Source organism: Tachyglossus aculeatus, chromosome 10, assembly GCF_015852505.1.
Source record: "Tachyglossus aculeatus isolate mTacAcu1 chromosome 10, mTacAcu1.pri, whole genome shotgun sequence".
NCBI classification, from domain to species: Eukaryota; Metazoa; Chordata; class Mammalia; order Monotremata; family Tachyglossidae; genus Tachyglossus; species Tachyglossus aculeatus.
The window spans coordinates 54,997,785-55,021,518 of record NC_052075.1 but is presented as its reverse complement, the minus strand read 5'-3'; the positions used below and the strand labels follow the sequence as shown (position 1 = coordinate 55,021,518).

Here is a 23,734-nt window from a genome sequence, read left to right as displayed (position 1 = left end):
CTATTTATTTTACTTGTACATATTTATTCTATTTATTTTCTTTTGTTAATATGTTTTGTTTTGTTGTCTGTCTCCCCCTTCTAGACTGTGAGCCCGCTGTTGGGTAGGGACCGTCTCTATATGTTGCCAGCTTGTACTTCCCAAGTGCTTAGTCCAGTGCTCTGCACACAGTAAGCGCTCAATAAATACGATTGAATGAATGAATGACTGCGGAGGAACAAGTCCAGACAAACTATTTTCCCCTTTTCTTCAGGCCTCCTTTCCAGTTGTTCCCTCTTTGATGTCCACACTCAACATCCTCTGGGTGCAGCACACCGTACTAAAAGTACTTGGGAAATACAAAACAAGCAAGTGACCTATTCCCATTCTTGTCCATATTTACTATTCTATTTATTTTGTTAATCATGTGCATTTAGCTTTAATTCTATTTGTTCTGATGACTTGCCACCTGTCCACATGTTTTGTTTTGTTTTGTCATCTGTCTCCCCCTTCTAGGCTGTGAGCCCACTGTTGGGTAGGGACCATCTCTCTATATTGCCAGCTTGTACTTCCCAGGCGCTTAGTCCAGTGCTCAGCACACCGTAAGCGCTCAATAAATACGATTGAATGAATGAATTCTATTTGTTCTGATGACTTGCCACCTGTCCACATGTTTTGTTTTGTCTTCTGTCTCCCCCTTCTAGACCGTGAGCCCGCTGTTGGGTAGGGGCTGTCTCTCTATGTTGCCAGCTTGAACTTCCCAAGCGCTTAGTCCAGTGCTCAGCACACAGTAAGCACTCAATAAATACGATTGAATGAATGAATGAATTCTATTTGTTCTGATGACCTGGCACCCGTCCACATGTTTTGTTTTGTCTTCTGTCTCCCCCTTCTAGACTGTGAGCCCGCTGTTGGGTAGGGGCCATCTCTCTATGTTGCCAGCTTGAACTTCCCAAGCGCACCTGTATATATGTATATATGTTTGTACATATTTATTACTCTATTTATTTATTTTACTTGTACATAGCTATTCTATTTATTTTATTTTGTTAGTATGTTTGGTTTTGTTCTCTGTCTCCCCCTTTTAGACTGTGAGCCCACTGTTGGGTAGGGACCGTCTCTGTATGTTGCCAACTTGGACTTCCCAAGCGCTTAGTCCAATGCTCTGCACACAGTAAGCGCTCAATAAATAATACAATTGATTGATTGATTGATTAACTTGGCACCCGTCCACATGTTTTGTCGTCTGTCTCCCCCTTCTGGACTGTGAGCCCGCTGTTGGGTAGGGGCTGCTCTGTCTCCCAAGCGCTTAGTCCAGTGCTCAGCACACAGTAAGCGCTCAATAAATACGATTGATTGATTGATTGATTCTCTGTCTCCCCCTTTTAGACTGTGAGCCCACTGTTGGGTAGGGACCGTCTCTGTATGTTGCCAACTTGGACTTCCCAAGCGCTTAGTCCAATGCTCTGCACACAGTAAGCGCTCAATAAATAATACAATTGATTGATTGATTGATTAACTTGGCACCCGTCCACATGTTTTGTCGTCTGTCTCCCCCTTCTGGACTGTGAGCCCGCTGTTGGGTAGGGGCTGCTCTGTCTCCCAAGCGCTTAGTCCAGTGCTCAGCACACAGTAAGCGCTCAATAAATACGATTGATTGATTGATTCTCTGTCTCCCCCTTTTAGACTGTGAGCCCACTGTTGGGTAGGGACCGTCTCTGTATGTTGCCAACTTGGACTTCCCAAGCGCTTAGTCCAATGCTCTGCACACAGTAAGCGCTCAATAAATAATACAATTGATTGATTGATTGATTAACTTGGCACCCGTCCACATGTTTTGTCGTCTGTCTCCCCCTTCTGGACTGTGAGCCCGCTGTTGGGTGGGGGCTGCTCTGTCTCCCAAGCGCTTAGTCCAGTGCTCAGCACACAGTAAGCGCTCAATAAATACGATTGATTGATTGATTGATTCTCTGTCTCCCCCTTTTAGACTGTGAGCCCACTGTTGGGTAGGGACTGTCTCTCTATGTTGCCAACTTGTACTTCCCAAGCGCTTAGTCCGGTGCTCTGCGCACAGTACGCGCCCAATAAATACGATCAATTGATTGATTAGTCCAGTGCTCAGCACACAGCGCTCAATAAATACAATTGATTGATTGATTCTCCTTCTCCCCCTTTTAGACTGTGAGCCCGCTGTTGGGTAGGGACTGTCTCTAGATGTTGCCAACTTGTACTTCCCAAGCGCTTAGTCCGGTGCTCTGCGCACAGTACGCGCTCAATAAATACGATCGATTGATTGATTAGCCCAGCGCTCAGCACACAGTCAGCGCTCAATAAATACGATTGATTGATTCTCCGTCTCCCCCTTTTAGACCGTGAGCCCGCTGTTGGGTAGGGACCGTCTCTCTATGTTGCCAACTTGGACTTCCCAAGCGCTTAGTCCGGTGCTCAGCGCACAGTACGCGCCCAATAAATACGATCGATTGATTGATTGATTACTCCAGCGCTCAGCACACCGTAAGCGCTCAATAAATAGGACTGACTGAATGAATCACGCTCAACCGTCACCGCGCCCACCCCAAGGGGCCTGTGATTGGCGAGGAGGCGGCGGAGGAGGAGGAGGAGACAGAGCCGCCGGTCCTGGCGCTCGGTGCCCGGCGTTCCCCTGGCATGGAGTGGGTGGTGTGGGCGCTGCGGCTGGTTTTGGGGATCCTGACGGCCCCCGTGCACCTTCTGGGGGTGCTGGGGCTGTGGGCCCCGCTGTGCCAACGCTACTTCCCGCCCTGCATGCGCTGGCTGTCGGCGCGGTACAACGAGGAGATGGCGGGCACCAAGCGGGCGCTGTTCGGGGGCCTGCCCGGGCGGGCCCGCACCCCGGGCCGCCTGACCCTGCTGGAGCTGGGCTGCGGCTCCGGTGCCAACTTCGCCTTCTTCCCGGCCGGCACGGCCGTCACCTGCGTGGACCCCAACCCGGGCTTCGAGCGGCTGGTGCGGCGGAGCCTGGAGGCCCACCCGCACGTCCGCGGCCTGGCCTTCCTCCGGGCCAGCGCCGAGCGCCTGCCCCGGGTGCCCGACGCCTCCGTCGACGCCGTCGTCTGCACCCTGGTCCTCTGCTCCGTCTCCAGCCTCGGGGACGTCCTCCGGGAGGTCCGCCGCGTCCTCAGGACGGTCAGTCCCAACTCGGAGGAGCCGACCCCCCAGAACGGGGATGGGGAAGATGGTTATGATCCTGGGGGGGGTGTGTGTGAAGCGCTCACTATGTGCCAGGTTCCCCCAGAACGGGGATGAGGAAGATGGTTATGATCTATGATTGTGTGTGTGTGTGTGTGAAACGCTCACTATGTGCCAGGCCCCCCCAGAACGGGGATGAGGAAGATGGTTATGATCTATGATCGTGTGTCTGTGTGTGTGTGTGTGTGTGTGTGTGTGGCGCTCACTATGTGCCAGGCCCCCCCAGAACGGGGATGAGGAAGATGGTTATGATCTATGATCGTGTGTGTCTGTGTGTGTGTGTGTGTGTGTGTGTGAAGCGCTCACTATGTGCCAGGCCCTGTGGGAGACCCTTTTCACTGCCCCCGCGGCCTCGGCTCCCTCCTCTGCAAAATGGGCATTCATTCTAATCATAAGAATGGTAGTAGTGGCAATTATGAAGCGCTCACTATGTGCCAGGCCACGGTCAGACCCCTCTTTCAGTCCTAACTCTAAGGAACCAACCCCCCCGAACGGGGATGAGGAAGATGGTTATGATCGGGGTGTGTGTGAAATGCTCACTGTGTGCCAGGCCCTGTGGGAGACTCCTTTCCCTGCCCCCGCGGCCTCGGCTCCCTCCTCTGCAAAATGGGCATTCATTCCAATCATAATAATGGTAATAATGGCATTTATTAAGCGCTTACTATGTGCCAGGCCACAGTCAGACCCCTCTTTCAGTCCTAACTCTAAGGAACCAACCCCCCAGAACGGGGATGAGGAAGATGGTTATGATCGGGGTGGGGTGGGGTGTGTGAAGCGCTCACTATGTGCCAGGCCCTATGGGAGACTCCTTTCTCTGCCCCCGCGGCCTCAGCTCCCTCCTCTGCAAAATTGGCATTCATTCTAATCATAATAATGGTAATAATGGCATTTATTAAGCGCTTACTATGTGCCAGGCCACGGTCAGACCCCCCTTTCAGTCCTAACTCTAAGGAACCAACGCCCAGAACGGGGATGAGGAAGATGGTTATGATGGGGGTGTGTGTGTGAAGCGCTCACTATGTGCCAGGCCCTGTGGGAGACCCTTTTCACTGCCCCCGCAGCCTCGGCTCCCTCCTCTGCAAAATGGGCATTCATTCTAATCATAAGAATGGTAATAATGGCATTTATTAAGCGCTCACTATGTGCCAGGCCACGGTCAGACCCCTCTTTCAGTCCTAACTCTAAGGAACCAACCCCCCAGAACGGGGATGAGGAAGATGGTTATGATCGGGGTGTGTGTGAAATGCTCACTATGTGCCAGGCCCTGTGGGAGGCTCCTTTCTCTGCCCCCGCGACCTCGGCTCCCTCCTCTGCAAAATGGGCATTCATTCCAATCATAATAATGGTAATAATGACATTTATTAAGCACTTACTATGTGCCAGGCCACGGTCAGACCCCTCTTTCAGTCCTAACTCTAAGGAACCAACCCCCCAGAACGGGGATGAGGAAGATGGTTATGATCGGGGGGTGTGTGAAGCGCTCACTACGTGCCAGACCACGGTCAGACCCCTCTTTCAGTCCTAACTCTAAGGAACCAACGCCCAGAACGGGGATGAGGAAGGTGGTTATGATGGGGGTGTGTGTGTGAAGCGCTCACTATGTGCCAGGCCCTGTGGGAGACCCTTTTCACCGGCCCCGCGGCCTCGGCTCCCTCCTCTGCAAAATGGCCATTCATTCTAATCATAATAATGGTAATAATGGCATTTATTAAGCGCTCACTATGTGCCAGGCCCTGTGGGAGACCCTTTTCACTGCCTCCGCGGCCTCGGCTCCCTCCTCTGCAAAATGGGCATTCGTTCTAATCATAAGAATGGTAATAACGGCATTTATTAAGCGCGCACTATGTGCCAGGCCCCGGTCAGACCCCTCTTTCAGTCCTAACTCTAAGGAACCAACCCCCCAGAACGGGGATGAGGAAGATGGTTATGATGAGGGGGGTGTGAAGCGTTCACTATGTGCCAGGCCCTTTGGGAGACTCCTTTCTCTGCCCCCGCGGCCTCGGCTCCCTCCTCTGCAAAATGGCCATTCATTCTAATCATAATAATGGTAATAATGGCATTTATTAAGCGCTTACTATGTGCCAGGCCACGGTCAGACCCCTCTTTCAGTCCTAACTCTAAGGAACCAACCCCCCAGAACGGGGATGAGGAAGATGGTTATGTTCGGGGTGTGTGCGAAGCGCTCACTATGTGCCAGGCCACGGTCAGACCCCTCTTTCAGTCCTAACTCTAAGGAACCAACCCCCCAGAACGGGGATGAGGAAGATGGTTATGATCTTGGGGGGGTGTGAAGCGCTCACTATGTGCCAGGCCCTGTGAGAGACTCCTTTCTCTGCCCCCTCGGCCTTGGCTCCCTCCACTGCAAAAGGGGCATTCATTCTAATCATTATAATGGTAATAATGGCATTTATTAAGCACTGACTATGTGCCAGGCCCTGTGGGAGACCCTTTTCACTGCCTCCGTGATCTCGGCTCCCTCCTCTGCAAAATGGCCATTCATTCTAATCATAATAATGGTGATAATGGCATTTATTAAGCGCTTACTATATGCCAGGCCACCGTCAGACCCCGCTTTCAGTCCTAACTCTAAGGAACCAACGCCCAGAACGGGGATGAGGACGGTGGTTATGTTCGATGGGGGGGGTGGTGAAGCGCTCACTATGTGCCAGGCCCTGTGGGAGACCCTTTTCACTGCCTCCGCGGCCTTGGCTCCCTCCTCTGCAAAATGGGCATTCATTCTAATCATAAGAACGGTAGTAACAGTATTTATTAAGCGCTCACTATGTGCCAGGCCACGGTCAGACCCCTCTTTCTGTCCTAACTCTAAGGAACCAACCCCCCAGAACGGGGATGAGGAAGATGGTTATGATCGGGGGTTGTGTGTGAAGCGCTCACTATGTGCCAGGCCCTGTGGGAGACTCCTTTCTCTGCCCCCGCGGCCTCGGCTCCCTCCTCTGCAAAATGGGCATTCGTTCTAATCATAATAATGGTGATAACGGCATTTATTAAGTGCCTACTATGTGCCAGGCCACGGTCAGACCCCTCTTTCAGTCCTAACTCTAAGGAACCAATGCCCAGAACGGGGATGAGGAAGATGGTTATGATCGGGGGGTGTGTGTGAAGCGCTCACTATGTGCCAGGCCACGATCAGGCCCCTCTTTCGGTCCTAACTCTGAGGAACCAACCCCCAGAACGGGGATGAGGAAGATGGTTATGATCCTGGGGGTGTGTGTGAAGCGCTCACTATGTGCCAGGCCCTGTGGGAGACTCCTTTCTCTGCCCCCGTGGCCTCGGCTCCCTCCTCTGCAGAATGGGTATTCATTCTAATCATAATAATGGTAATAATGGCATTTATTAAGCGCTTACTATGTGCCAGGCCACGGTCAGACCCCTCTTTCAGTCCTAACTCTAAGGAACCAACCCCCCCAGAACGGGGATGAGCAAGATGGTTATGATCCGGGTGTGTGTGTGTGTGTGTGTGTGAAGCGCTCACTATGTGCCAGGCCACGGTCAGAACCCTCTTTCAGTCCTAACTCTAAGGAACCAACCCCCCAGAACGGGAATGAGGAAGATGGTTATGATCGGGGGGGGGGGGGGGGGGGTGTGAAGCGCTCACTATGTGCCAGGCCCTGTGGGAGACTCCTTTCTCTGCCTCCGCGGCCTCGGCTCCCTCCTCTGCAAAATGGGCATTCATTCTAATCATAATAATGGTAATAATGGCATTTATTAAGCGCTTACTATGTGCCAGGCCACGGTCAGACCCCTCTTTCAGTCCTAACTCTAAGGAACCAACCCCCCAGAACGGGGATGAGGAAGATGCTTATGATCGGGGGTGGGGGGGGATTTGAAGCGCTCAGTATGTGCCAGGCCCTGTGGGAGACCCTTTTCACTGCCTCCGTGGCCTCGGCTCCCTCCTCTGCAAAATGGGCATTCATTCTAATCATAATAATGGTAATAAGGGCATTTATTAAGCGCTTACTATGTGCAAAGCGCTGGGGAGGTTGCAAGGTGATCAGGTTGTCTCTTGTGGGGCTCACAGTCTTCAAGCACTGTTCTAAGCGCTGAGGAGGTTACAAGGTAATCAGGTTGTCCCTCGTGGGGCTCACAGGCTTCATCCCCATTTTACAGGTGAGGGAACTGAGGCTCAGAGAAGTGACTTGCCCAAGGTCACACAGCAGACAAGTGGCGGAGGCGGGATTAGAACCCATGACCTCTGACTCCCAGGGCCGGGCTCTTTCCACTGAGCCATGCTGCTTCTCTATGATGAGGAGGATGGTATGATCGGGGCTGGGGGTGTGTGTGAAGCGCTCACTATGTGCCAGGCCCTGTGGGAGACTCCTTTCTCTGCCCCCGTGGCCTCGGCTCCCTCCTCTGGAAAATGGGCATTCATTCTAATCATAGTAATAGTAATAATGGCATTTATTAAGCGCTTACTATGTGCAAAGCGCTGGGGAGGTTAAAAGGTGACCAGGTTGGCCCTCGTGGGGCTCACAGTCTTTAAGCACTGTTCTGAGCTCTGTGGAGGTCACAAGGTGATCAGGTTGTCCCTCGTGGGGCTCACAGTCTTCATCCCCATTTTACAGATAATAATAATAATGGCATTTGTTAAGCGCTTACTATGTGCAAAGCACTGTTCTAAGGGCTGGGGGGGGGAATACAAGGTGATCAGGTTGTCCCTCGTGGGGCTCACAGTCTTCATCCGATTTTACAGGTGAGGGAACTGAGGCTCAGAGAAGTGAAGTGACTTGCCCAAGGTCACACAGCAGACAAGTGGCGGAGACGGGATTAGAACCCATGACCTCTGACTCCCAAGTCTGGGCTCTTTCCATTGAGCCACGCTGCTTCTCTATGATGAGGAGGATGGTATGATCGGGGCTGGGGGGGTGGCGGTGAAGCACTCACTATGTGCCAGGCCCTGTGGGAGACTCCTTTCTGTGCCCCCGCGGCCTCGGCTCCCTCCTCCGGAAAATGGGCATTCATTCTAATCATAATAATAGTAATAATGGCATTTATTAAGCGCTTACTATGTGCAAAGCGCTGGGGAGGTCACAAGGTGATCAGGTTGGCCCTCATGGGGCTCATAGTCTTCATCCCCATTTTACAGATGAGGGAACTGAGGCTCAGAGAAGTGAAGTGACTTGCCCAAGGTCACACAGCAGACAAGTGGTGGAGCCGGGATTAGAACCCATGACCTCTGACTCTCAAGGCCGGGCTCTTTCCACTGAGCCACGCTGCTTCTCTATGATGAGGAGGGGATGAGAAGGATGGTATGATCGGGGGTGGGGGAGCGGTGAAACGCTCACTATGTGCTAGGCGCTGTGGGAGACTCCTTTCTCTGCCCCCGGGGCCTCGGCTCCCTCCTATGGAAAACTGGCATTCATTATAATCATAATAATAATGATGATGGTGTTTGTGAAGTGCTCACTAAGTGCCAGGTGCTGTGGGAGACTCCTTTCTCTGCCCCCGCGGCCTCGGCCCCCTCCTTTAGAAAATGGGCATTCATAATAATAATAATAATAATAATAATAATAATAGCATTTATTAAGCGCTTAATATGTGCAAAGCACTGTTCTAAGCGCTGGTGAGGTTACAAGGTGATCAGGTTGTCCCACAGGGGGCTCACAGTCTTAATCCCCATTTTACAGATGAGGTCACTGAGGCATAGAGAAGTTAAGTGACTTGCCCAAAGTCACCCAGCTGACAATTGGCAGAGTCAGAATTTGAACCCATGACCTCTGACTCCAAAGCCCGGGCTCTTTCCGCTGAGCCACGCTGCTTCGGCATGATGATGATGGTGTTTGTTGAGTGCTTTCTATGTGCCAAGCACTGTTCTCAGCGAATAATAATAACGGCACCAATGATGATGGTATTTGTTAAGCACTCACTATGTGCCAGGTGCTGTGGGAGACCCCTTTCACTGCCCCCGGGGCCTCGGCTCCCTCCTATGGAAATTGGGCATTAACAGTAATTAATAATAATAATGATGAGGGTGTTTGCTGAGCACTCACTATGTGCCAGGCGCTGTGGGCGACTCCTTTCTCTGCCCCCGCAGCCTCGGGTCCCTCCTATGGAAAATGGGCATTCTAATCATAATAATATGATGATGATGGTGTTTGTTAATAATAATAATGGCATTTATTAAGCGCTTTCTATGTGCAAAGCACTGTTCTAAACGCTGGGGAGGTTACAAGGTGATCAGGTTGTCCCACGGGGGGCTCACAGTCTTATTCCCCATTTTACAGATGAGGGAACTGAGGCCCAGAGAAGTGAAGTGACTTGCCCAAAGTCACACAGCTGACAATTGGCAGAGCCGGGATTTGAACCCATGACCTCTGACTCCAAAGCCCGGGCTCTTTTCCACTGAGCCACGCTGCGTCTCATTATTAATCATTATTAATCATAATAATAATGATGATGACGGTGTTTGTTGAGTGCCTACTATGTGCCGAGCACTGTTCTCAGCGAATAATAATAATGGCAATAATGATGATGGTATTTGTTGAGCGCTCACCATGTGCCAGGCGCTGTGGGAGACCGTTTTCACTGCCCCCGGGGCCTCGGCTCCCTCCTATGGAAAATGGGCGTTCATTATAATCATAATAATAATGATGATGGTGTTTGTGAAGCGCTCACTAAGTGCCAGGCGCTGTGGGAGACTCCTTTCTCTGCCCCCGCGGCCTTGGGTCCCTCCTCTGGAAAATGGACATTCATTATAATCATCATCGTAATAATAATGATGATGATGGTGTTTGTTGAGTGCTTTCTATGTGCAAAGCACTGTTCTCAGCGAATAATAATAATGGCAATAATGATGATGATATTTGTTGAGCGCTTACGATGTGCCAGGCGCTGTGGGAGACCCTTTTCACTGCCCCCGCGGCCTAGGCTCCCTCCTCTGGAAATTGGGCATTCATAATAATAATAATAAGAAGAATAAGAATAATGATGATGGTGTTTGTTGAGTGCTTACTATGTGCCAAGCACTGTTCTCAGCGAATAATAATAATGGCAATAATGATGATGGTATTTGTTGAGCACTCACTAAGTGCCAGGCACTGTGGGAGACTCCTTTCACTGCCCCCGCGGCCTCGGGTTCCTCCTATGGAAATTGGGCATTCATTATAATCATGATAATAATGATGATGGTGTTTGTGAAGCGCTCACTATGTGCCAGGCACTGTGGGAGACTCCTTGCACTGCCCCCGCGGCCTCGGCTCCCTCCTCTGGAAAATGGGCATTCATTGTAATCATCATCATAATGATGAGGGTGTTTGTTGAGCGCTCACTATGTGCCAGGTGCTGTGGGCGGCTCCTTTCTCTGCCCCCTTGGCCTCGGGTCCCTCCTCTAGAAAATGGGCATTCATTATAATCATAACCATAATGATGATGGTGTGTGTAAAGCGCTCACTATGTGCCAGGTGCTGTGGGAGACTCCTTTCTCTGCCGCCGCGGCCTCGGCTTCCTCCTCTAGAAAATGGGCATTCATTATAATCATCATCATCATAATAATGATGATGATGGTGTTTGTTGAGTGCTTATTATGTGCCATGCACTGTTCTCAGCGAATAATAATAATGGCAATAATGATGATGGTATTTGTTGAGCACTCACTACGTGCCAGGCGCTGTGGGAGACTCCTTTCACTGCCCCTGCGGCCTAGGCTCCCTCCTCTGGAAATTGGGCATCTGTAATAATAATAATAATAATAATAATAATAATAATAATAATAATAATAATGATGGTGTTTGTTGAGTGCTTACTATGTGCCAAGCACTGTTCTTACCGAATAATGATAATGGCAATAACGATGATGGTATTTGTTGAGCACTCACTACGTGCCAGGCGCTGTGGGAGACTCCTTTCACTGCCCCCGCGGCCTCGGGTTCCTCCTATGGAAATTGGGCATTCATTATAATCATAATAACAATGATGACGGTGTTTGTGAAGTGCTCACTATGTGCCAGGCGCTGTGGGAGACTCCTTTCTCTGCCCCCGCAGCCTCGGGTCCCTCCTCTGGAAAATGGGCATTAATTGTAATAATAATAATAATAATGATGGTGTTTGTTGAGTGCCAAGCACAGTTCTCAGCAAATAATACTAATGGCAATAATGATGATGGCATTTGTTGAGCACTCACTATGTGCCAGGTACTGTGGGCAACCCCTTTCACTGCCCCTGGGGCCTCGGCTCCCTCCTGTGGAAATTGGGCATTAACAGTAATTAATAATAATAATAATAATGAGGGTGTTTGTTGAGTGCTTACTATGTGCCAGGCAATGTGGGAGACTCCTTTCACTGCCCCCGGGGCTCGGCTCCCTCCTCTGGAAAATGGGCATTAATTATAATCATGATAATAATGATGATGGTGTTTGTTGAGCGCTCACTATGTGCCCAGGCGCTGTGGGCGACTCCTTTCTCTGCCCCCCGCGGCCTCGGCTCCCTCCTCTGGAAAATGGGCATTAATTATAATCATAATAATAATGATGATGGTGTTTGTTGAGCGCTCATTATGTCCAGGCACTATAGGCGACCCCTTTCACTGCCCCTGCGGCCTCTGCTCTCTCCTTTGGAAAATGGGCATTCATTATAATCATCATGATAATAATAATGATGATGATGGTGTTTGTTGAGTGCTTTCTAAGTGTCAAGCACTGTTAGCGAATAATAATAATGGCAATAATGATTACAGTATTTGTTGAGCATTGGGCATTAACAGTAATTAATAATAATAATGATGATGGTGTTTGTTGAGCGCTCACTATGTGCCAGACACTGTGGGAGACCCTTTTCAGTGCCCCTGGCGCCTCGGCTCCCTCCTATGGAAAATTGGCATTCATTATAATCATGATAATAATGATGATGATGTGTGTAAAGCACTCAGTATGTGCCAGGTGTTGTGGGAGACTCCTTTCTCTGCCCCCGCGGCCTCGGCTCCCTCCTCTAGAAAATGGGCATTCATCATAACCATAATAATAATGATGAGGGTATTTGTTAAGCGCTCACTATGTGCCAGGCACTATGGGAGACCCTTTTCACTGCCCCCGGGGCCTCGGCTCCCTCCTAAGGAAATTGGGCATTAACAGGAATTAATAATAATAATAATAATAATAATAATAATAATAGCATTTATTAAGGGCTTACTATGTGCAAAGCACTGTTCTAAGCGCTGGGGGGTTACAAGGTGATCAGGTTGTCCCACGGGGGGCTCACAGTCTTCATCCCCATTTTACAGATGAGGGAACTGAGGCTAACTAATAATAATGATGAGGGTGTTTGTTGAGCGCTCACTATGTGCCAGGCGCTGTGGGAGACTCCTTTCACTGCCCCCGTGGCCTCGGCTCCCTCCTCTGGAAAATGGGCATTAATTCTAATCATAATCATAATGATGATGGTGTTTGTGAACTGCTCACTATGTGCCAAGCACTTGTCTCAGCGAATAATAATAATAATGGCAATAACAGTGATGGTATTTGTTAAGCGCTCACTATAATAATAATAATAATAACAATGATAGCATTTGTTAAGCGCTTACTATGTGCAGAGCACTGTTCTAAGCAAGATGATCAAGGCGCTTACTATAATAATAATAACAATGATAGCATTTGTTAAGCGCTTACTATGTGCAAAGCACTGTTCTAAGCACTGTGGGGATACAAGGTGATCAAGTTGACCCCCGTGGGGCTCACAGTCTTCATTCCCATTGGACAGATGAGGGAACTGAGGCTCAGAGAAGTTAAGTGACTTGCCCAAGGTCACACAGGAGACACGTCGCCGAGTCGGGATTCGAACCCGTGACCTCTGACTCCAAAGCCCGTGCTCTTTCCACTGAGCCACGCTGCTTCCCTATTGAGTGAACGAATGAATTCCAGGATGGGGGAAGGACGTGGGCCGGAGGTCGATGGCGGGATGGGCAAGAACGAGGCACAATGAGGAGAAATAATTTCTTTCTATTAATGTCTGTCTCCCCCCTCCGAGACTGTAAGCTTGTTGTAGGCAGGGACCGTGTCCATGTCCGTGTCTCCCCCTTCTAGACTGTGAGCCCACTGTTGGGTAGAGACCGTCTCTCTATGTTGCCAACTTGGACTTCCCAAGCGCTTAGTACAGTGCCCTGCACATAGTAAGCACTCAATAAATAAGGCCCTGCTGAGAGCTCACCTCCTCCAGGAGGCCTTCCCAGACTGAGCCCCTTCCTTCCTCTCCCCCTCGTCCCCCTCTCCATCCCCCCATCTTACCTCCTTCCCTTCCCCACAGCACCTGTATATATGTATATATGTCTGTACAGATTTATTACTCTATTTATTTATTTATTTTATTTGTACATATCTATTCTATTTATTTTATTTTGTTAATATGTTTGGTTTTGTTCTCTGTCTCCCCCTTTTAGACTGTGAGCCCACTGTTGGGTAGGGACTGTCTCTAGATGTTGCCAATTTGTACTTCCCAAGCGCTTAGTACAGTGCTCTGCACATAGTAAGCGCTCAATAAATACGATTGATGATGATGGTGATGATGAATAAATATGATTGAATGAATGAATGAATGATGGTTTGTTCTTTTGTCCTCTCCCAAGTGCTTAGTACAGTGCTCTGCACACAGTAAGCACTCAACAAATGGAGAAGCAGCGTGGCTCAGTGGAAAGAGCCCGGGCTTTGGAGTCAGAGATCATGGGTTCAAATCCCGGCTCTGCCAACAGTCAGCTGTGTGACTTTGGGCAAGTCGCTTCAGTTCTCTGGGCCTCAGTTACCTCATCTGTGAAATGGGGATTAAAACTGTGAGCCCCCTGTGGGACAACTTGATCGCCTTGTAACCTCCCCCAGCGCTTAGAACAGTGCTTTGCACATAGTAAGCGCTTACCAAATGCCATCATCATCATCATCATCAACAAATACCGAGAAGCAGCGTGGTCAGTGGAGAAGAGCCCGGGCTTTGGAGTCAGAGGTCATGGGTTCAAATCCCGGCTCCGCCACTTGTCAGCTGGGTGACTTTGGGCAAGTCACTTCACTTCTCTGGGCCTCAGTTCCCCCATCTGTAAAATGGGGATGAAGACTGTGAGCCCCCCGTGGGACAACCTGATCACCTTGTAACCTCCCCAGCGCTTAGAACAGTGCTTTGCACATAGTAAGCGCTTAATAAATGCCATCAAAAAAAAATATGACTGAGTGACCGAGCGAGTATTATTACTGTGATGATGTTCTCCGTTAAGCGCTATCAATCAATCAATCGTGTTCATTGAATGCCTACTGTGTGCAGAGCACTGTACTAAGCGCTTGGGAAGTCCAAATTGGCAACATATAGAGACAGTCCCTACCCAAGAGTGGGCTCACAGTCTAAAAGGGGGAGACAGAGAACAAAACCAAACATACTAACAAAATAAAATAAATAGAATAGATATGCACAAGTAAAATAGAGTAATAAATATGTACAAACATATATACATATATACAGGTGCCGTGGGGAAGGGAAGGAGGTAAGATGAGGAGGATGGAGAGGGGGATGAGGGGGAGAGGAAGGAAGGGGCTCAGTCTGGGAAGGCCTCCTGGAGGAGATCATCATCATCATCATCAATCGTATTTATTGAGTGCTTACTGTGTGCAGAGCACTATACTAAGCGCTTGGGAAGTACAAGTTGGCAACATACAGAGACAGTCCCTACCCAACAGTGGGCTCAGTGTCTAAAAGGGGGAGACAGAGAACAAAACCAAGCATACTAACAAAATAAAATAAATAGAATAGATATGGACAAGTAAAATAAATAAATAAATAGAGTAATAAATATGTACAAACATATATACAGGTGCTGTGGGGAAGGGAAGGAGGTAAGATGAGGGGGATGGAGAGGGGGATGAGGGGGAGAGGAAGGAAGGGGCTCAGTCTGGGAAGGCCTCCTGGAGGAGATCATCATCATCATCATCAATCGTATTTATTGAGCGCTTACTGTGTGCAGAGCACTGTACTAAGCGCTTGGGAAGTACAAATTGGCAACATATCATCATCATCATCAATCGTATTTATTGAGCGCTTACTATGTGCAGAGCACTGTACTAAGCGCTTGGGAAGTACAAATTGGCAACATCTAGAGACAGTCCCTACCCAACAGTGGGCTCACAGTCTAAAAGGGGGAGACAGAGAACAAAACCAAACATACTAACAAAATAAAATAAATAGAACGTATAGAGACAGTCCCTGCCCAACAGTGGGCTCCCAGTCATCATCATCATCATCAATCGTATTTATTGAGCGCTTACTGGGTGCAGAGCACTGTACTAAGCGCTTGGGAAGTACAAGTTCGCAACATATAGAGACAGCCCCTACCCAACAGTGGGCTCACAGCCTAAAAGGAGATGAGCTCTCAGTAGGGCCTTACTACGTGCCGGGCACTGTGCTAAGCGTCGGTACCGTCGTCCCACTACAGGGAGGCGCCTTCTACTTCCTGGAGCACGTGGCCGCGGAGCCCAACACCTGGACGGCCTTCTGGCAGCAAGTCCTGGCCCCAACCTGGCGGCTGATCTTCGACGGCTGCGACCTCACCCGGGAGACATGGAAGGCCCTGGAGCGAGCCGGCTTCTCCGAGCTGCAGCTGCAACGAATCCAGGCCCCGGTGAGCTGGAAGATCATCCGTCCGCACATCGTGGGCTTCGCCGTGAAGTAGCCCCGTGACGTAGCCCGTCCCGGCCGCTTTCCAAGGGCCGCGGAAGTAGTCCGGGCGGCGGTGGGCCGGGAGGGGAGATGCTCTGGTTCGATCCAGCTGCTTGGAGACTGTGTGCACAGTTCCCGACAGACTAGCCAATAATTAGTGTGTTTAGTGATTGCTGGAGCGCTGAGGTAATAATAATAATAATAATAATGGCATTTATTAAGCGCTTACTATGTACAAGGCACTGTTCTAAGCGCTGGGGAGGTTGTCCCAGGAAGGGCTCCCGCAGGGGTGCTCACAGGTGGATATCAGGGAGATGACGCCTTGGTCGATCCCCCCTTTTAGACTGTGAGCCCACTGTTGGGTAGGGACTGTCTCTATATGTTGCCAATTTGGACTTCCCAAGCGCCTAGCACAGTGCTCCGCACATAGGAAGCGCTCAATAAATACGATTGATGATGGTGATGATGATCCGGATATAGGCAACAGGCCGTGGGCACGCTTCCTGATTGAGTAATGAAGAATTAGGGTTTTTAGTGATTAGTTGGGGTGCTGAGCTCTGTGCTTGTCGCTGGGGTAGATGCCGGATTTTTCTCCCAGTTCTCCATTATCCGCACTCGATTAAGAGGCCGGGGGCGGGTCGGACGACCGAAATCCTCCAGTGATAAAGGAAAGAAAAGTTAATTTTTAGCCCAATCCTCCCGGGGCCGGTGAACTTTGCTGGAGACTATCCTCTGCCCTGGAGAAAGCCCAAATTGGGCAGAGGGAGAGAGGAAGTGAAGCAACAGATCTGGATAATCCTCAGATTTGGGAGCCAAGGCTTGGGAAAACTGAAATTTTGCCTGTTCCCGAGCCAGGCGAATCAATGGCATTTATCGAGCGCTTACTGCATGCCGGGCACTGTACTAGACGCCCGGGAGAGGACACTATAACAGAATTAGTCGACAGGGAGCGTGTCTGCCAAGAGGTCCTGAAAATCAGGTGACATTCAGCATGGGTGCGGCGGGGAGGGGGTGTTCCTGGGGCAAGCTGGATATCAATCAATCAATCAATCAATCATATTTATTGAGCGCTTACTGTGTGCAGAGCACTGGACTAAGCGCTTGGGAAGTACAAGTTGGCAACATATAGAGACAGTCCCTACCCAACAGTGTGCTCACAGTCTAGAAGATGTTTTGTGGTTGAATAAATCGGTATTTACAGAGCACAGACTGGGTGAAGTTAAGCGTTGGGAAGAGTACAGTGGAGGTAAAAGAAGAAACTGAAATTTTGCCTGTTCCCGAGCCAGACGAATCAATGGCATTTATCGAGCACTTACTGCGTACAGGGCACTGTACTAGACGCCCGGGAGAGGACACTAGTCCTCTAGTAATAAGGTAAAAGAAGAAATTGCTGCCTGTGAGGATTTTATCCCTCTGCTGTTTTCTTGGGATCCTCAGGCAGATTGTTTCACCCGGCTGAACTTCAGCACTTCCCCCACCTCCTTCCTCTCCCCTCCACAAACATTACAAATGAACAGGACAATCCCCAGACAGAACAGCAGGAAACTAAAGAAAAGGGCGTTCAGCTTCCCCCCTCTTTGAGTGCCAAAGACGGAGACGGTCCGGATAAATTTCACTATTCATCTTGATAATCCCGTTAAATCCCTGACGCACCTCAACAGAGCGCAGTTGCTAAATCATCGTGAGAACATGGGGTCAGCCCGAGAGTAATCATTTCGATTCGGTTCGGTTTGTTTTGTTCTGGCCCCGACCGACCGAAACCCTGTCGCTCCCGGCTTGACGGAGCGCGTCGAGTTGAGTAGCTTTTAGGGTGGTGTGGACGCCTGGTATCGCATGAGTGGGATTAATCACTCATCCTGTTGACCGACTTCAGGGTAAGGGTGAAAAGCAAAAAGGAGAACCAACGGTCAGGGGCCGAGCTCTGCGACTCCGGTTGGCCTGGAGAAGCGGGGGGCGGCCATCAATCAATCTTCGGCGCTTACTGGGTGCAGAGCACTGTACTGAGCGCTTGGGAGAGGACGACGCTGCCTGGCCTGGTTTCTCCTCATCACGGCTCTGCCCCTTGCCTGCTGCATGTCTCTGGGCAAGCTACCTAACTTCTCCGGGACTCAGCGTCCTCCTCTGTAAAATGGGGGCGAAATCCTTATTCTCCCTCCCCATACGACCGCGACCCCCAAGGTGGACCGGGGCCGCGTCCCACCTGCTCGTCTGGTAGCTGCCTCGGTGGACGCTTAACCAACGCCGTGCCGTCGTTATTTTTAGAACTTGTGTGTTTTCAGAGGCTTAATGCGGTTGTGGGGAGGGAGGCGATTTTGAGAAATAAATGAATAAAGATCCCGGCCGGTTTTAGGAAGGGCAAAATAAAACCTACGGCTCAAGTGTTTACTTCGCATCTCGTTCCCTCGGGGGATGTTCTTCTCTTCGATTATGTCCACCGGGGTCCTGGGGGTCTCGGGAAATTATAGGTGGCTGGGTGGAGGCAGCCCTGATCTAGGGGCTGAAGAAACTGTTCGGAAACAGTTAAAATTCCCTGATCAGTCAAGCGAGCAAACAGGGGTATTTATTGAGCAATTACTGAGAGCGGAACCCAGCTCTTATTTCCATAGAAGTCGAGGGTTCTAATCTTGACTCCGCCACTTGTCCGCTGGGTGACCTTGGCTAAGTCACTTCACTTTTCTGGGCCTCAGTGGACCTCATCTGGAAAATGGGGATTAAGACCAGGAGCTCTATATGGGGCAGGGACTCTGTCCGACCTGATTAGCTTGTATCTACCCCAGCGCTTAGAACAGTACTTGACACATAATAATAATAATAATAATAATAATAATAATGATGGCATTTATTAAGCGCTTACTATGTGCAAAGCACTGTTCTAAGCGCTGGGGGGATACAGTGTGATTAAGTTGTCCCACATGGGGCTCACAGTCTTAATCCCCATTTTTACAGATGAGGTAACTGAGGCTCAGAGAAGTTAAGTGACTTGCCCAAGGTCACATAGCAGCCAGTATTCGAACCCATGACCTCAACAAATACCATCATCATTGTCACCCGTATCTGTAATGTATTTTCACATCTGTCTCCCCTTCCAAGACTCCAAGCTCGCTGTGGGCAGGGGACGTGTCTACCATCCCCGCTAAGACTGTAAACTCCTTGTGAGCCCACTGTTGGGTAGGGACCGTCTCTAGATGTTGCCAACTTGTACTTCCCAAGCGCTTAGTACAGTGCTCTGCACACAGTAAGCGCTCAGTAAATACGATTGAATGAATGAATGAACGAATCTACCAAGTCTGTTGTCCTCTCCCAAGCGCTTAGTATAGGGCTCTGCACACACTAAGCGCTCAGTAAATACAATTGATTGAGTGCCCTGCACCCCGTAAGTGCTCAGTAAACACCACTGATTGACTGATGAATGATTCTCTTAAAATCCAAACCCCTTCAGCCTCTGTTCCTGTTTTACCCCCTCAAGCCCAGCTTCCAGGCAGGACCAAACGGGAAGTAGCCGGATCATCGAGGCCATTTTAGAAGGCGGATGGATTAGAACAACAGTGGCTCAAATTTTCTCCCGCTTCTCAGGTTGTGGAAACGGATTAAGCGCTTCAGTTTCCCTGGCACAGGAATCCTTAGCTCATAAAAGATATGAAAGAGAATCCCATTCAGCCTGTAATTCCAAAGGAAAAAAACATCCTTTAAGAACTGGCTGCGTTTAGCATTTGGAAACAAACCAGATAAAGAAGATCCAATTCCGGCCCACAGAGAGTTTATAATCTTTTGGGAGATAAGGAGGTAGGAGAAGCAGCGTGGTGTAGTGGAGAGCAGCGCTTAGAACAGTGCTTGGCATAGAGCAAGCGCTTAATAAATACCATTATTATTGTTATTATTATATAAATTATCTCACCTATAAAATGGGATTAAGGCTGTGAGGCCTATGTGGTACATAGTCTGTGTCCAACTGGATTTGCCTTTATTAACCTCAGGGCTTAATACAGTGCTTGGCGCACAGTAAGCACTTAACAAATGCCACTGGAAAAAAAAAAGGACTGAGAGTCAGTCCTTTTGTTGTATTGTACTCTCCCAAGCGCTTAGTATAGTGCTCTGCACACAGTAAGCACTCAATAAATACAACTGAATGAGTGAATGATCCCAGCTTCACCATTTCATTCATTCATTCAATCATATTTATTGATGATGATGATGATGATAATGGCATTTATTAAGCACTTACTATGTGCAAAGCACTGTTCTAAGCGCTGGGGAGGTTACAAGGTGATCAGGTTGCCCTACAGGGGGCTCACAGTCTTAATCCCCATTTTGCAGATGAGGTAACTGAGGCACAGAGAAGTTAAGTGACTAGCCCAAAGTCACACAGCTGACAACTGGTGGAGCCAGGATTTGAACCCATGACCTCTGACTCCAAAGCCCGGGCTCTTTCCACTCAGCCACGCCACTTCTTGAGCGCTTACTGTGTGCAGAGCACACCATTTGCGTGCTGTGGGGCCTTGGGCAAGTCATTTGACTTCTCTGTGTCTCAGTTTCCTCATCTGACAGAGTTGACAAGGGTTGGTAGACACATTCCGTGCCCATGTGAGCATAGTCTAGAGGGAATAATATTAACAATAATCAGAGTATGTATGATATTAATATAATATTCATTCATTCAATTGTATTTATTGAGCGCTTAGTGTGTGCAGAGCGCTTGGGGAGTACAAGTTGGCAACATGTAGAGACGGTCCCTACCCAGCAGCGGGCTCAGAAGGGGGAGACAGACAACAAAACAAAACATGTAGACAGGTGTCAAAACCGTTGGAATAAATAGAATTATATCTCTATGCACATGACTAACAAAATAGAGTAGTAACTATGTACAGAGTGCTGTGTAAGCAGTAACATTAACATCATAAAATAAATAGAATAAATGATGTACAAGTTAAATAGAGTAATAAATACATACAAACATATACAGGTGCTGTGGGGAGGAGAAGGAGGAGAAGAGGACGGAGGGGGCTCAGTATTCATTCATTCATTCACTCATTCAATCGTATTTATTGAGCACTTACTGTGTGCAGAGCATTGGACTAAGCGCTTGGGAAGTCCAAGTTGGCAACATATAGAGACGGTCCCTACCCAACAGCGGGCTCACAGTCTAGAAGGGGGAGACAGACAACAAAATAAAATAAATAGAATAAATATGTACAAATAAAATAGAGTAATAAATACGTACAAACATATATACATATATACAGGTGCTGTGGGGAGGGGAAGGAGGAAAAGAGGAAGAAGGGGGCTCAGCATTCATTCATTCACTCAATCGTATTTATTGAGCGCTTACTGTGTGCAGAGCACTGTACTAAGCACTTGGGAAGTACAAGTTGGCAACATCTAGAGACGGTCCCTACCCAACAGCGGGCTCACAGTATAGAAGGGGGAGACAGACAACCAAACAAAACATATTAACAAAATAAAATAAATAGAATAAATATGTACAAGTAAAATAAAGAGTAATAAATATGTACAAATATATACAGGCATACATATAATAATAATAATAATGGCATTTGTTAAGCACTTACTATGTGCAGAGCACTGTTCTAAGCGCTGGGGGGGGGATACAAGGTGATCAAGTTGTCCCACGTGGGGCTCACAGTCTTAATCCCCATTTTACAGATGAGGTAACAGGCTCAAAGAAGTTAAGTGACTTGCCCAAGGTCACACAGTAGACATGAGGCGGAGTCGGCATTCGAACCCATGACCTCTGACTCCAAAGCCCGTGCTCTTAAATGTCCAAAGGTCAAGGACCCAAGTGCACACACTATCATTTAGTGAATTAAAGGAATTTTGCTTTGGAGTAACTGTATTAAAAAAAATACATAAAGAGTTATATAACATCATAAGATGTTTTAATATATTATAATATTATGTAATGCACCAAACATATACATATATACAGGTATACATACGTAACATCATAAGATGTTTTAATATACTGTAATATTATATAATGCACTAATAATGAGATGTTTAAATATATTATATAATGCACTAATAATGATAATAATAGTAATAAATAACCGCCCCGCGAACAGACTAGAAGAAAGGGCCGCTGGAGGTGAGCAGGCCGAGCAGAGGGTTTGGCGGGGGGCGCGGACACGTTGTCCATCGGGCGAGCGGCCGGCAGGGGGCGCCGCGGAGCCCGGGGCGCGAAGCCGATCCCGAGCATGCGCGCGGCGGCTCGGGGGCGGGGCCGCGCCTCGCGCGCCCGCGAGCCTCGCGCTCCGAGCATGCGCGCGGCGGCTCGAGGGCGGGGCCGCGCCCTCGCGCTCCGAGCATGCGCGCGGCGGCTCGAAGGCAAGGCCGCGCCTCGCCAGCGGGCCACGTGTTGGCGCCATCCTTTCATTCATTCATTCATTCAATCGTATTGATTGAGCGCTTACACTGTGCAGAGCACTGTACTGAGCGCTTCGGAAGTACAAATAGGCAACATAGAGAAACGGTCGTACCCAACAGCGGGCTCACAGTGGTGCGGGTGGCTTTCCCTCCTTTCCGTCCTCCATCTGCCCTCCCACCAGTCAGTTGTGAGAGGCATTGTGGTAGAATAATAATAACAATAACTGTTATCATTATAGTTAATATAATAGTATATTATATGTATTATATAGTTTATATAGTTAATATATGTAGTTATATATATAACTAAGTATATGGTTGTTAGTAGTTAATATAGCATATAGTTTGTAGTTAATAATAATAGTATATTGTATGTATTATATAGTTTATATAGTTAATATATGTAGTTATATGTAGTTATATATATAACTAAGTATATGGTTGTTAATAGTTAATATAGCATATAGTTTGTAGTTAATAATAATAGTATATTGTATGTATTATATAGTTTATATAGTTAATATATGTAGTTACATGTAGTTATATATATAACTAAGTATATGGTTGTTAATAGTTAATATAGCATATAGTTTGTAGTTAATAATAGTATATTGTATGTATTATATAGTTTATATAGTTAATATAGGTAGTTATATATATAACTAAGTATATGGTTGTTAATAGTTAATATAGCATATAGTTTGTAGTTAATAATAGTATATTGTATGTATTATATAGTTTATATAGTTAATATATGTAGTTATATGTAGTTATATATATATAAGTATATGGTTGTAAGTAGTTAATATAGCATATAGTTTATAGTTTATAATAGTATATTGTATGTATTATATAGTTTATATAGTTAATATATGTAGTTATATGTAGTTATATATATAACTAACTATATGGTTGTTAGTAGTTAATATAGCATACAGTTTATAGTTAATAATAGTATATTGTATGTATTATATAGTTTATATAGTTAATATATGTAGTTATACATATAACTGAGTGTATGGTTGTTAGTACTTAATATAGCATATAGCTTATAGTTAATAATAATAGTTAATATAATAGTTAATATATTGCATGTATTATCTAGTTTATATGTTGATAACTAAATATATAGTTGATAATATAGTTAATATAATAGTTAATATTATATGTATTATGTAGTTTGCAGTTAATAAGTATGTATTATATAGTTTATATAGTTAGTAGCATATATATGGCTATATGTATGGTTATATGTATAACCATATGTACAAACATATATACATATATACAGGTGCTGTGGGGAGGGGAAGGAGGTTAGGCGGGGGGAGGAGGAGAAGAGGAAGGAGGGGGCTCAGCATTCATTCATTCATTCAATCGTATTTATTGAATGCTTACAGTGTGCAGAGCTTATATAGTTATATATAGCTATATATATAACTCTAAGTATACAGTTAATAATATAGTTAATAATGATGGTTACATAATATATAATTATATGTTATATGTACTT

At 47.5% G+C, this 23,734-nt stretch overlaps 1 protein-coding gene across 1 annotated transcript; it reads left to right on the top strand.

Moving 5' to 3' along the window:
• Window positions 1-2,619: 2,619 nt before the first annotated feature.
• On the top strand, window positions 2,620-16,243 carry METTL7A (methyltransferase like 7A). The gene is made up of 2 exons (XM_038752816.1): window positions 2,620-3,144; window positions 15,620-16,243. Exons 1-2 carry the CDS (start codon window positions 2,647-2,649, stop codon window positions 15,854-15,856), a joined length of 735 nt encoding a protein of 244 aa, XP_038608744.1. The 5' UTR covers window positions 2,620-2,646; the 3' UTR covers window positions 15,857-16,243.
• The last annotated feature ends 7,491 nt before the right edge of the window (window positions 16,244-23,734 follow it).